Raw genomic sequence first — 15,008 nt, forward strand, 5'->3', positions numbered from 1 at the left:
CATGTTGTGGGACACAACTTAATAGTGTAAAAACTGTGACATGCAATACAATGTAGACCAAATAAGTTGTTTTCATAAGTAAAGGAGATGCATTTCAACAATATACAAGAGGAAGTAATTTATTTAGAGCTTATTTTAATTGTTAAATTTGGTAAAGGAGTTGGTCACCCAATGTGTGGGACAAGAGAAAATGGCCATTTTTTGAGGTGGTTCAAAGGTATTCGGTCTTTTGAATAATATCTAAGACGCTTATTTTTCCACCAAATTTTACAGTTTGTCTTATAACAAGTACAATGTTTAAAAAAATAGTCATTTAGATATTTTGGATATGTACATTTGAAATTTAAGTGGTGGGACAGGAAATGTACCAAAATCCTGGAATGACCCATTTACATTTACAGCATTTAGCAGACGCTCTTATCCAAAGCAACTTACAAAGTGCTTTGCTTCTGATCACAGAATACATCCTAGGAAATAGTACAGATAGGCCAGAATTCAAGACACCATTGAGTCAGACTACTACTAAACTACAGGAGTCAGTATCACTACCTAGTGTTTTGCACATTAGGCATTTGCCAAGAAGCACAAATAACCATAGACAGACATACAATTTAAGAACAACGGCAAGTGGTATCAGCTGAGTTAGTGCTCTGGTAAGAACTCAACAGGTGAGTCTTCAGTCTACGCTTGAAGATAGCAATAGACTCTGCAGTCCTAGCAGCTAATAGAAGATCGTTCCACCATCTTGAGAATAGTCTGGAGCTTTGTCTTCTATGAGACTTTAAGCATGGAGTCAAGCCAAGTCAAGCCAAGCTTGAGGTTCTAAGTGTTCGCTGTACAGATCGGCTTTTGACCATGGACATCATGTAGGGAGGGGCCAGTCCATTTTTGGCTTTGTAAGCAAGCATCAAGGTTTTATATCTGATGCGTGCCGCTACTGGAAGCCAGTGAAGAGAGCGTAGTAGAGGAGTCACATGTGAGAAAAACACATATGTGTACACTGAGGGCAAGTCAAAAACATACATGTACGCTGAGGTCTAGTCAAAACACATATGTGTACATTGAGGGCAATTCAAAAACATACATGTACATTGAGGGCTAGTCAAAAACATATATGCAAGGTTGCCAACTCTCACGCATTGAGCGTGAGACACACGCATTTGTACACTGAGGGCTAGTCAAAAACACATGTGTACACTTAGGGCTAGTCAAAAACATACATGTACACTGAGGGCTAGTTAAAAACACATGTACACTGCATGCTCAAAACAAAAAACATATTCTAGGGTTAGGAGAGTGGGCAGACAGCAATGGCAACCACACATAATGCACTTAATCATAATCACCTCATGACGTAAATGTTACAATTGTTATATATTTTTTTATTTGTGTCATTATTTAACAATACAGTTCCTTCAGTGTTCTGGATAACTACTGGTTTCATTTAAGAATGCTACCATGTCAAGATGGTTGACATTTTGTATGGTTTTGTATGTTTTTTTTTTCTTTATGTGAGCAGTTGTTCCAAAGTAGTCTCAATTTAAATCAAGGACCACTCACTGTAGAAAGCATAGCAATTTGAATTTGAATGCTTGATAACATTACTATATGTATGCACAGGGGGGATTTGTCTTTTAATATTTACAGTGTGAATTAGATTTTATTTTTAGATAGCAGCAGATAGATTTTATTTTTAGATCTTATTTTTAATCACATGTGCACTCTATTTCCTACATTTTCTCTTTTTTGTTTTTCATCTTTTAGGTGACTGAAACAAGGACAGGCCCTTTAGGATGCAGTAACTATGACAACCTCGATTCTGTCAGTTCAGTCCTGGTTCAGAGTCCTGAAAACAAGATTCAATTACAAGGTAAAACCTTCATAATTTTAAAATATTCCAGTTGTATTTTTTTTTTATAAAACTGTTGACCTTCTTCTCTTCTCCATTTTGCACATATTAAAATAAAAATCATCATTTGAAGAAAGAAAATGATAACTTTTAATGGTCTTCTGTGTCATCAAGCTTTCTCCACAAACTGCACTCAGAAAAAGATAAAAGGTTTCTTTCTGAGACTCCAGTATCTTGAAGTACACCATGAGATTTCTTGTTTGTTTGTTGTCTCTGTTTGGTGTCTTTACAGGTCTGAGTTAAATTCAGGACATGTATCCTCTCACTAATGATGGCAAATCTGACCTTCCCTCAGGTCTCCAGGCCATTCTGCCGGGGTACCTGAGAAGCCGGTTTGTACAGGCGGCGCTCAGCTATATCAGCTGCCGCTCTGAGGGCGATTTTAAGTGTAATGACAATGACTGCTGGTGTCAGTGCAGTGTGGACTACCCACAGTGCAACTGCCCCAGTGAAAACCTGGAAGCCATGCAGGACAGCCTAAGACTCATTAGAGATTCCTGGAACCAAGCCAATCAGGAGTTTGAGGAATCAGGTAGGCTATACAAGCAATTTATCAGGAATGTCACATTTCAGAGAAGATTAACATCTGTTTGCTAATTAGTGACTGATTCTTTGAGTCTTCTAGCTGCCTGACGAACTAGGGTGAGTTTCCTGACAGCATCATGAGTTTCATCCACTTAGTTTTAGAAGACTGTTATAATATGAGCATTTTGTGAAACCCTTCATGCATTACATACCTCTTTATTTATATCATTATTTAACAATTCAGTTGCCCCAGGAGTTAATTATAAAAGGAAAATAATTTGCATTAATCATTAAAGTTGGCCCACTATACATTTGATGATAGACAGGTGCTTTGTTTGTCATCACTGTGCACTCTGGAAATGTTCAATGATCAATTCAAAATATTCTAACATACATATAATTGAAAAGTCTCTGTTTAAATTAGTAGGCATAGGAGGTTCTAATAGACCATTCAGGCATGATACAAAAATGCATTGGGGTGATGCCTACATTTGTTTTCCTTAATTCAGTTAATACACTGTAGCTTTGTTTGTGGCCTCTACTTCTAGGGATGTAGCTAAACACATATGTTACAACCATTTCTGAACTCGATATGCCCAATTGTTGTCTGCATTTAAATGAAAACATTTTGGATAAATGTTTTAATTACAATAAATTCTGTTCATATTATCAGTCACTGAGTTCAAATTAAACATGTAACGTGTTGAGAAAAAAATGGTATAGGTGCTGAAAAGAAATTGTGCAGTGCTATAGTGCATTAAGTACAGTGTTTAGTGTAGATTTTAAAGCATCTCATTTCTGGGATCCCGTAATATTCTCTGACAACTCTAAACAATATTCTCTAAACACTGCATCTCTGCTAAGTCATTACCTAAGGCCGGATTAACTGACTATTCCGTATTGATCTGAGTGTACTGCTTTGCTCATAACACTGCAACATATCAGCATAGAGATGTCTGGTCCTATGCCATTAAACAGTTTATAGTCACCTCTCTAATATAGTAAAGATGTGGCTGATGTACTCCCTTCTTTAGCTCATAGTGAGCACTTTGGCAGCTACATTTTGATTCAACTGAAGCTGTTTAAGATTGCCATTAGGTGTGCATTACAGTAATCAATCCTACTAGAAATAAAAGTAGACTAAGGATGTGTTTCTCTGGGTCTGGTTTAGTCAAGAAATCTCTTGGTGATGTTCTAAAGATGATAAAATACTGATTTAATAACTAATTTGATATGACTGCTGAAACTGAAATCGGGCTCTATTATTATGCCAAGGTTACAAGGTCATTCTTTAGATCTGATGGTTTTCAAGTCCAGATAGGCTGCTAGTCTGTGTTTCTCACTGCTGTTTCCAAATATAATAATCTTAGTTCTATCTTTATTCAACTGCATAAAGTTTTGGCCCATCCAGTGACGTGCTCAAGACACTTAAACGGATGTTGAGGGGAGCATAGTTGCTTGGGAAGCAGGCCAAGATGTTGTCTGCTTAGATGTGGTAAAGTCATGTAGGTAAGAGGAAGCATGTATAAGTTAAATAATTTGAGTGGCCCAAATATTTCACCCTGGTGATACCTCAGTTCAATGCAACTATGTTGCAATATAAAATAATGTATCTTAAATGTAGCTCCTTCTTTTCAGGGACAAACTGAGCCCTGATTTTACAACTGTTCCTAATAGCCAAAATTACATCTGCATTCTTACTATAAAAAACTTTATGGTCAGTGGTATCAAAGGCAGCAAAGAGAATAACCAGTGGTAGTACTGATACCAATGGTGACCCCTGTAACCGAGCTTGACCTTCTGTAATCTCACAATTTAGAGGTTTGGCATACATTTGGAGTTCTTTGTTGAGCTTGAATCACTTTCTCATGCATCCAATGCTTTTTTTAACCTGTAAATTCTGTTTATTGGTTACAACATCTCATGCACCCCCAGTTCAGAGAAACATGAAGTTCAGTTCAGTTACATGTGCGCAATTCGGTTTTGCAACTAAGCGATTGCAAGAAGTATAGCAGAAGCTGAGGCAGGCAAATTTTAGCTTGTGATGTCATGTGTAATGTAGCTGCAAGCTTGAATCTGTGACTAGAAAAAAACTTGAATTTATGTGGTAATCAGTACATTTATATTAATTTAGCATTAGTTCAAATGTTTGTATCATTTTGTATGTGACTTCAAAATTAAAATGCAGAGGTGAAAATATTTTCTGAATTAAAACTGTAATGTCAAGATTTATTTTAGAAGTTTCCATAAGTGCAGATTGTATTGTATAAGTTCTCAGATCAGATTCTACAAACTCTCTAGTTTTGCAGCATAATTACTTCCATAAGAAACCCACCCCATGTTGATAGGTAGACTGCCAGAGGGTTAAATCCGTGTTTTTGCTTAGTGTCCAATTCTAAAGCAGTGTGACAAAATGGTACACCAGTACCAAGTTAATTTTATCATAACATTCAGATCTGGGAATATCCCTGTCACACAGTAGGATGGATTTAAATAGGAATTGTCACCTTGTTGTATTGGTCGTCTGACAAGGAAATGGTGGGAAGTGCTTGCAGGGAACTCCTGTCATTGTCACTGTGGTAAAGCAGCATTTTAGACTTGGCATGCTTTGTTGTCCCTGGGCTGGGCATGGTGCCAGAACTGGGCAGGTTTATTCAGAACACATCACAGTCCCATACCAGAGCTCCACCTCCTGCAGTGATGGCAGGCTGGGAAAACTTCTGTCTAAAAGCCAAGAGAAAACAGCTAGCAACCAGCAGAAGCAGATGATTTACCAGTCAGTGTGTTTCTCTGTTGTGATGAGGCGTCATTCCTTCCATGGCTATAACCAAACTGAAAATGCTGCATTACATTTCTTCCCTTTAGCTTTTATATGTTACGCATTGCTGAGCGTACCAGAGAGTGGAAATTATAATGTTTTCAATTACCTGATTCCATACATCCAAAAAGGCAATTTGGTGACAGTGGAATATTGTCAAATGTTTATGAGGATCTGTGTTGTTAATTATAGATGGTGAGCTCATTTTTCTTTAGATATTACATAGTATCGATCCAGGTATTCACTGTGATACAATTATTGATTTTCTTTTCTTACTGCAGAAGAGAATAAACTTCCATTACCTGGAAATGTTTTGTGTGGGACAGGAGATACTGCTCTACTTGTAGTACTAACTGCCAGTGTTTTTGCTTCGATTACAGTGTATATGCCCCTTTAAAGCCAATGTCTCCTTCTATGAGATGACTGAATGTCCGTTCAGTTCATTGAAAGTACCTTGCTGTCCTTGCTTATTAGTACTTTGTCCCACAGGAATGCTTTCAGCTTCCATCAAAGGAATGAAAAGGTGGTTTCACATGCTCACTTTGCTACCAGTTACAGTATTGACTAATAAAAAAAAGACTGATTCAGGTTTCTAATATGTGGCAAAATTACACAGTTCATTCATTCTATACACTTGTCTGGTTTCTAGAGGAGTTCCAGAATTTTGTGAGAAGACTGCCAACTTTCTACGTTCTGAACACAACTGCTGTCCAGTACTTTTGGAAAATGGACCCTGGTATTCACCAGCGCTTTCAGCTGCTGGAGACCAGCACTCGACAGCTGCTCAGCAAAGCACAGAGGACAGTCAGCAAGCTTTTCACCCTCAGTAAGCGGTGCCGAAGTCAGCCCAAAATATCTGTGCCAAGAGAGAGGTAAGAAACAAATGCCAGATATCTTCATGTATACCTGAACAGTCCTTACTGGCAAGATGTTCTATTGTTGTGATTTTTTCTTACTGTTCATGGACTCAGGTAAGCCACATACTATAAATAATGGTATTTGTTTCAACTATCATTTAGTATAATCCAAGCTTTTCTCAAAAACATTCCTACATAACATAGTTTCCTATGTAGATTAGACCAATAGTTCAACCATAGATTGATTAAGAGTAGTGTGCATTCTCAATACTTTATGAAAGCAAATAATTTTCAAGCTCCCTCTGAATTTGCATAAGATGCTTCTTCTGTGTTAAAGAACACATTGTAGACCAGTGAAAATTCTAAATGAGCTGCAGTTGTATGTTTGCTGCAAAGCTGATATTCAAGAAGATCTTTGTACTTCATTTTTACTCACTCTCAAAGTTGATGTTGTGCTATAAGGTTTGACAAGCCAGCCCAATGAGCTCATTAATTGGGTGGTATCTTTAAACACCCTGCTCAGTCCATATTCAAGGTCAGTCCATATCCAAGGTTGTGGAAAGAATAATTACATTAAGGTTGCTATCTTGGCTAGAACCCCAGTCTCACTCCAACCACATAAGCCATCTTATCTAATCATTGCAAGTATTACTGGGCGAGTAGGTTTTATCTTCCCATCTAAAGGCTGTTGTATAATAAGTTTTTTTTTTTAATTAAAGGAGTAAGAAATGGGATATCTTTGAAATCATAATGCATAATGCTTTGCTTTGAAATAGCAATACATAATGAAATGCCTGCAGTAGTCGTTTGGGTAAAGTATAAGAGTCGGTTCTTAGCATTTCTGTATAAGCTACATCTCCGTTATATATACCCCTGAGGCCACAGATGGTTAAAGTAATATGGTAATCACTTGACTGAGATTAAAGACATGCTAAAGTCAAGAGTATATTTCATAATTCTGAGGGTCAACTTCAAGACAGTGACTCATTAAAAATGTTGGATTCAGTTTTGAAAAGAAATGCAGTATTACCTGAGGTTTTGGCTCAGGTCTTCTGAAATAATCAGCAATATGAGCATGAATACAATATCATTATAATTATTATTCAAAACCTTATACATTTTAGGTATCTTTTATTATGTTTCTAGTTTCACTTAAGACATGTGTGTAAATAATTGCTCTGACTCTAAAACACTGTAAACAGTTATAGCATGTTTTTTTTTCCATTCTCAAACCTGGAAATTTGATAATCAATTGTTAATGTACATGAATTGACAAATAATCAAAGTGTGACAGTGGCAGTGAGAGGGAGATGTGCAAGTGGTTACAGAGAGGCTTTATTTTCCATAGCAGAGTAAAGCACACAACGGCAAGCAAAAAGAAATAAGAGTAAAATGTGAGTGGTAAAGCTCTTGGCATGTCGACGTGAAAACAGACATCTTCAGCACAGTACAGGCAAGTGGTGTGCAGCATTGGAGAAGTTGGCACCTGTGAGCTTTAGAAAGGGGAACAAAAGAGCACAAACCAGGCACAGGTGCGCAGGCTATCAATAATCAGGTGATGGGGAGAGGAACAGGTGAAGTGTGTGTGTGTGTGTGTGTGTGTGTGTGTGTGTGTGTGTGTGTGTGTGTGTGTGTGTGTGTGTGTGTGTGTGTGTGTGTGTGTGTGTGTGTGTCCCTCCTTCTGGGTACCAGATGCACGGTGACACAACCAACCAAGATAAATGAGGCTGGTAGGTGAGAGCCTATAGACCGTCATTTAGCATTGTTGTTGTTTTCTTTTGTCTGAACAAATAGTTGCTATACTGGAATTATATAATCCGTGACAAAGAGCATTTTGAACTGACTTCCATTGAGCAACACTATCTAACGTAATGTCTTTACATTACTGACCAGACATGATTGTACTTCCAGACCAATAACGAGCTGATAATAAATAAATAAATTATTAAAAAAAAACACAAACTATGTTTACAAAATGTTATTTCAAGCTAATTTTTGTAAGTTTTACATAGCCAGTGTGACGTGACAGAAGTAACAGGAGGTGCTATAGGGGCTGCGTGGTCTTTAATGTCCATCATAAAGCAAGGTACACACACACACACAACACACGTTACAGAACAAAAACAAGACAAAAGGGTAGGAGTCACGGCAGGGGAACACGTAATAATCACACTCTGCATGGTGCAGAGGATCAGTCTCTAAACAGTTACGGATGACGAGACACTGGTTCACTCCTGACAGGCGCGAGGAATACACAGCATTGGACGGCTGGACCTGTGTGCATATTTAAGAGTTACAGATAAGCTGAAAACATGCGAGAACAATCACCTGAGGGCGTGTCACTAAACAGGTGATCGGGAACGGGGAAGTGTGTATGACGAGGGATGTGTGGAAGTGGGCGTCTCCCCTGAGACCTGGGCCCGGCCTACCGTGACAGCTAGCTATTCAATATAGTATCACAATACAAACTGCCATATGTTCAATAGGTTTTAACTGCTAAATATGTCTAAAACATAAATCTGGGTTAGAATATTCTAATGATTTGTTATTGGTGCTTGAGTCATATTGAAAGGGTAATATTAGTATTTTACCCTGCTGAACTATGCATCGTCACACACCTCATAGCTACATAGGGATAAAGTTTAAGTTTACTGTGTAATCTTTACAATCAACCCCAGGGTCTTTCCTTTTCAGGAGAAACATGTACTTCTGTGGAAAGCTAGTTTATTTTTGTGTACATTGCATAAAGCATGTTTGTCCTCTTTAATAAAATTTTCATATACCTTGCTTCTTTTCAATCATTCAGATTCCACCCTAAAGATAGTTGATAATGTTTAATAATTGTGCCAGATCTATCTCAGTTCTGTCAAAACTGAAAGAGGAAATGAATTTTTCATTAGATTTCATGTGTTTCCTTGATTATCTGACATCTACAGCTATTTCATCATTCATTTTGTCTACATCATCACACTCCCTTTTTCTGTGAACTTCATCACCTTGGTCTTTTTTTCTTAAATTCGAATGCACAATAGTAAGGACATGCAAAAAACATCTCATCCTACAACTGATAAAAGACTGATCCGGTTATCCGTTTTTTTCAAAACAAAGTTTGTGTACTACGTAATACATAATATGCATTTTTTTCTACAATATATATTTACATTGGATCTTTGCAATACCTAATAAAATGTTGCTCATTTAATATGGAAATAGCCAGCAAATATGGCCAAAGTAAAGCAATATTGCCGATTCATGCCATTATTGTTCATTTATAATACGGTATTTTCATTTGTGCACGTTCTTAGAATATGGTAATTCCCAAGAAATCAGTTTTACTCCAAGTAAGTGGAAGAAAGCCTGTTTTGTTTCGCACATGCATTTCTATCTCATTTTTGGCAAAAATAAATAAATAAATAAATAAAAAAAAATTGCTGACAGGCAGGAAAGATTTTTCCTCCACTGCCATCCACCTGCGCCTCTCAGGCAACAGAGCCATGAATATTTACACGTTCTGTTGGCATCACTTATGTTTTAAGCCAAGAGAAACTGTTTTTCTCTCAGTGAGCAGAAGTTCCATGGCAAAGAACGGATATCTTCAAGGCCTGCATGGTAGATGGCACAAGGCCAGTGTGAAAATAGATTTTAGCTCTAGAAAAAGGGGGAAGAAACTAATTTACATAGCTAAAGTTACCCTTAACGGGTTATTTATCTGTGGGACCTTGCGAGCTGTTTTTGAACTTGTTAACATTAAAATATAAAATATTCCCTCACATGCCACACACAGAAAAAAAACCATTTATCATTATTTGTGTTTTTCATGCTAGAATATTATTATTTTCCTTTTGCATGGGAAAAGGTGACAATGTGGTACTGGATGGTTCTGTTAATTACTAACCCCTAAAATTGCTTCTAGTATGTACTGCACCTAGTAATACATTCATTACAACCATAGAACAGTTCAGAACTACACCGACGGTGCACACAGTGAGCATACTGACTAGTTCTGATTTTCCTGTTTAATGTTCTACAAAAAGGCAATCCACTCCACTTAGGATGCAAAATCTTGTATTTCAGTATTATCACACAATGCATTTCATGTTGATTTAATCCAGTTGGTGTATTTACTCATACTCATTTTAGTATGTATTAATCTTAACTGACAATTTACACTGAAGAAAGAAAATTTTAAAAAGCCACTCTGACAAATACCACTCCAGCATGCTTACATTCCAAACACTGTTCAATCTTCTATGAGGAAAGCAAGACTTGAATATAAACCTTTTCATCACAAAAGACATTTTATTTTATTACAAATTTTCTTTCCTTGCAGATCTTTCGGCTATTGGCTGAACTACATCCTTTCCATTATGTACTGCAGTGAGAACAACCAGCTGGGCACCTATATGGAAGAGACACGGGTCTGCTCCTGTCCCTATGATACACCATCATGTCAGGGCATCATCCCATGTATGGTAGGCGACGGGCCCCTGTGCGCCTCCTGCTCTTATGAGAACCGCTCGCGATGTGCCAGCTGCAACCCAGCGTACATGCTGAGCCAGGGGACCTGTAGGAATGTCATCCCAGACTCTACTGACAACTACATCGGTTTTGAGACAGATCTCCAAGACCTGGAGATGCGTTATCTCCTCCAAAAGCGAGATGGGAGAATTAGCATTCATGCCATGTTCGTCAGCAATGATGTAAGGCTCAACAACTGGTTTGATCCCTCGTGGAGGAAGAGGATGCTACTGACACTGAAAAGCAACAAGTTTAAGTCCAGTCATGTTCACATGCTCCTGGGACTCTCCCTCCAAATCTGCCTTACTAAGAACAGCACACTGGAACCTGTGCTGTCTGTCTACATAAACCCCTTTGGAGGCAGTCACTCCGAGAGCTGGATCATGCCCATAGACCAGAACAATTACCCTGACTGGGAGAGGACCAAGTTAGAAATTCCACTTGACTGTTTTAACTGGACGCTGACTCTCGGAAACAAGTGGAAGACATTTTTTGAGACAGTGCACATATACCTGAGAAGCCGTGTCAAAACAGTCTCAGCCCAAGCGAATGGCACCGTCTATTTTGAGCCTTTGGAGTACATGGATTCCTCACAGAATCTGGGCTACATGAAAATCAACAGCATGCAGGTGTTTGGTTACAGTATGCATTTTGATCCAGACTCCATCCAGGATTTGATCCTGCAGCTGGACTACCCGTACACACACGGCTCACAGGATTCAGCCCTGCTGCAACTGCTGGAGATCCGAGACCGGGTGAACCGACTCTCCCCTCCGGGCCAGCAGCCCCTGGACCTGTTCTCCTGTCTGTTGCGCCACCGCCTCAAGCTCTCCAGTACTGATGTGGTGCGAATTCAGTCTGCCCTGCAGGCTTTCAGTGCCAAGCAACCCAACTCAATGGAGTACGAGACCACCAAACTATGTAGCTAATCAGGCACTTAAATCTATCAGTTTAGCTGTTTTCAAACTTTAATATAAATACAATCACACTTCTTCTGAACTGTTCCTTGGGTCATTTTTATTTAATTTTTTTCCCAAATTAGAACTTTCAATAATGTACTGGACCATGTAAAAACAAAGACCCAAGTGTTGCCTTTCATTCTTTTTGAACTAGTCATGATTTGTAGTATCTCTGTTGCAATGGACTCACATTTAATTTTCAAAGGTGCAGCACAGATCCTTGCAAATAGAATAGTGAATTGTAAACATGTAGAAAATAGCATTCACTTCCTTTTAGCATGATTTTTTGTTTTCATGTCATCACTCTGGTCTGTGTGCTTAACAGAGGCCGAAAACACATTTTAAACTCAACCTTGTCAGTGTAATCAGGATCTCCTCTCCAGACCAATCGAATTGCTTAACTGTACTGTTCTGTCCATTGTTCTTGTATCACACATGTATGCCAGTATTGGAGTCAGCAGAAGATGGTTTTGTTGGTAGAAGTATTTTTCAGGTATTTGTACAACTATAGAATGAATTTTGTTGACATACAAGTGACATACCAGTCCTAATGTTATGTGTTTTATTTTTATAAATCAATTATTTGTGACAGGTTACAGAGGTAATATCCATAAAATGTATAGAACTTGTTAATACAGTAAATAAAATACATTTTTTATGTGTTGTCCCTGAGTACTTAATATTTTATTAAAATTAAGTACAAGAGTGAGTAGCAATTAAAGCTTGGTCAAAGGTTTCATATTCTGATGTACTATTATTGGATGTTTTCTCACAATGTTTTAATTTAGGTGAATAAATATGTGATGTGGAGGGAGACCATTTTCAATTTCAGTTTGGTGTAGTCCACATGATTTTCCAGATTGTCTGATTGACTAGATGACCTTAGTTTATCTCTGAAGTAGCAACATGCTGGAAGACAGAATTATATATTAAAGACAAGCCTAACACTGAAGATAAGTCTGCCCATGTGCTTGCCTCATGACAACCGTGTGCCGATTTAACCATTACCTCAAATTATGCAGTAGTCAATAAAACAGTGGAACAAAATGAAGTTCTTGGAGGCATTTTTTTGGTTTTAATAATTGTTAAGTTAGGTTAACTTGGAATATATTAATTATTTCAACCTTAAGCTCATTCCCCATTACTGCATAGTCTAGTGAAGGGTCTAGGGAAATTCTGCACTAAATAAATAGCATCCCAATAGAAGGAATTTGATTTGAGCTTATTTGAATAAAATAAATGCATAAAAAGCAAATGCAAAAGCAGTTAGGTTTGTGGTAACAAAAACAAACTATTGGTTTGAAAGAATGGGACTAGGATATCAGTCTGGATGAAGGCAGTGGCTGGTATACAAGTATTTCTGTTTTTGAAATGTAATAATATATGAATGTAGTAATATATAAAGGGTGTGGAAGGGTGGCCTTAGATATAATTAACTTTGTCCTTCCCAAAACAAAGGACAAATATAGAATTGTTCCTCCAGATCTTGCTGTATCAAAAGCCACTTTACAGTAGCAGAGGGGAATAATTTCTCTCCAGCCCTCTCTGTCTCCTTCACTTTCATTGAGGGTTGGCAGCTGAGAGATGAAAGACAGGCAAAGAATAAAGACCCATTAGTGCAGAAGTTCATATCACAACCTGCAGGATCACAATGACCGGGGCACGTCTGACCTCCTACAGTTCTGCCCCTCACACGTTTGTGTGTGGGAGGCAGTGTGTACAAATGGTTTGGCTGTGTAGAAGAGATTTCTGACCATTTCTGTATGACATCCTTAATTGAAACACAGTATGTATGCAGTATCAATCTTAAAACAATATATTGATACTTGCATTTAGTTTGTTCACTGAAGTAACCTCTTCAGACATTCCTCATACTGGCAATGACTGTAGGTTGTAGGTAGACTCCTGCAGCTCGCTAGGTAGGGTATGGTGCTCAGGACACCAAGGTCATGAGTTCAGCTGCCCGGGAGCACACATATGGTCATACTGATCCATGTATGTTGGTCTGGATAAGGATGCGTGCCAAACGCTGTAGATGTACTGTAAAGGATACAAACTACAAATAGACAAGAGAAGAACATGCAATGGTCTATAGTACATGTTAAAAAAAGGGGACAAGCATATTTTCGAAAATGTTTTTCATATGCAAATAAGTATTTTGTATTTAATAATACAAATAAAATCATACACTGCGATACCTCATGTAAAAGATACCCTCATATTAGAACAGCATGGATCGCTTCCCTCTGTCAGGTTTCCATTAGGTATGTGGTGCTTTTCCCACACTTTCAAGGACACACTCGTATGAGCCTCACCTACTCAGCATCAATGCTTAATAAAAACAACTTTCATTTATGTGCCACTGCTTCCAGTCATGTGACAACCTGCAGTTGCTGCAGTAGTGAGAGATCGGAGATTCCATTTAAGCTTAGTACCTTTCCTTTTTACACAATGTACCTTAGTACCTTTCATTTTTACACAATGTACCTTAGTACCTTTCCTTTTTACACAATGAAATTCCTCCACAAATTGTTGTGCACCATAGATGGTGAAATATCCAGATCCCTTCCTAACTATCTTTGAGGAATATTACTTTTCAACATTTTCATTAATTTTCTGACACATTTGTTGCCAAAGTGGTCATGCTTAGACGTTGTTTGCTCCAGCTGGATTGACCAATCCTGCCTGTTGTTTAGTACCAAAGGTTGATTATAGTAACCTGTTGACATGACTTGTTTCAAATCACATCATCATTAAATTATTTTCCCATTATTATTATTTTATTTTTACCTCACTAGCCCTATCTTGCTTCTGTTCCATGTTTTTTTATGTGTTGCAGGCCTGGATGAGAGTAATTGATGTACATTTACAAATGAAATAAAGCTGTCCAGACAAAACATGAAATATGTGTTCATACTATTTGCAATGAAATTCAGGGGCACATAAACTTATCTCTTTCAAGGCATCACCATAACTTATTGTATATTTGCCAGCCACTTTGAAGTTGATTAGTTTGGACTTCTATGGACCTAGAACCTAGCCTATCTGGCAAGTATGTTTTCATTTGTTACACATGCCCCTTTAATTAGATATCCATTTGGTTTCATTTTTAGGCTATAATGAATAATAAAAATAATACACCTTCCCATCATCTGCATTCAGTACTCTTTGAAGGCTATAAAAAGCACTTACTATGAAAATGTAAAACTTAATGAAAATACATGGAGAACCATAGCATAGCAGTCAGAACGTTTGTGATACATAACCACTGTTTATACTCATTTGTGATTATCTAAGGGTACTCAAGTCTATTTGTGGTGGGAACAACCACAACCTCCTACCTAGATAGCTTCTCTTGCTTAACGAAAAGCCTGTTTTTATTATCTATTTGTCTTTTTGAGTTAATAATGTTAAACAAACAT

The 15,008-nt window shown here is 37.8% G+C and overlaps 1 protein-coding gene across 2 annotated transcripts in view; it reads left to right on the forward strand.

Moving 5' to 3' along the window:
- brinp3a.1 (bone morphogenetic protein/retinoic acid inducible neural-specific 3a, tandem duplicate 1) overlaps positions 1 to 14,463 on the forward strand; it is a 55,278-nt gene extending 40,815 nt beyond the window's left edge. For both annotated transcript variants that reach the window (XM_077014773.1, XM_077014772.1), the window contains exons 5-8: positions 1,765 to 1,870; positions 2,205 to 2,441; positions 5,902 to 6,124; positions 10,440 to 14,463. In XM_077014773.1, the coding sequence (XP_076870888.1) occupies positions 1,765 to 1,870; positions 2,205 to 2,441; positions 5,902 to 6,124; positions 10,440 to 11,556 (1,683 nt within the window). In that variant the 3' untranslated portion in view covers positions 11,557 to 14,463. The remainder of the gene's footprint in view (positions 1 to 1,764; positions 1,871 to 2,204; positions 2,442 to 5,901; positions 6,125 to 10,439) is intronic.
- Positions 14,464 to 15,008: the final 545 nt, after the last annotated feature.

Source organism: Brachyhypopomus gauderio, chromosome 8, assembly GCF_052324685.1.
Source record: "Brachyhypopomus gauderio isolate BG-103 chromosome 8, BGAUD_0.2, whole genome shotgun sequence".
Classification (NCBI taxonomy): domain Eukaryota; kingdom Metazoa; phylum Chordata; class Actinopteri; order Gymnotiformes; family Hypopomidae; genus Brachyhypopomus; species Brachyhypopomus gauderio.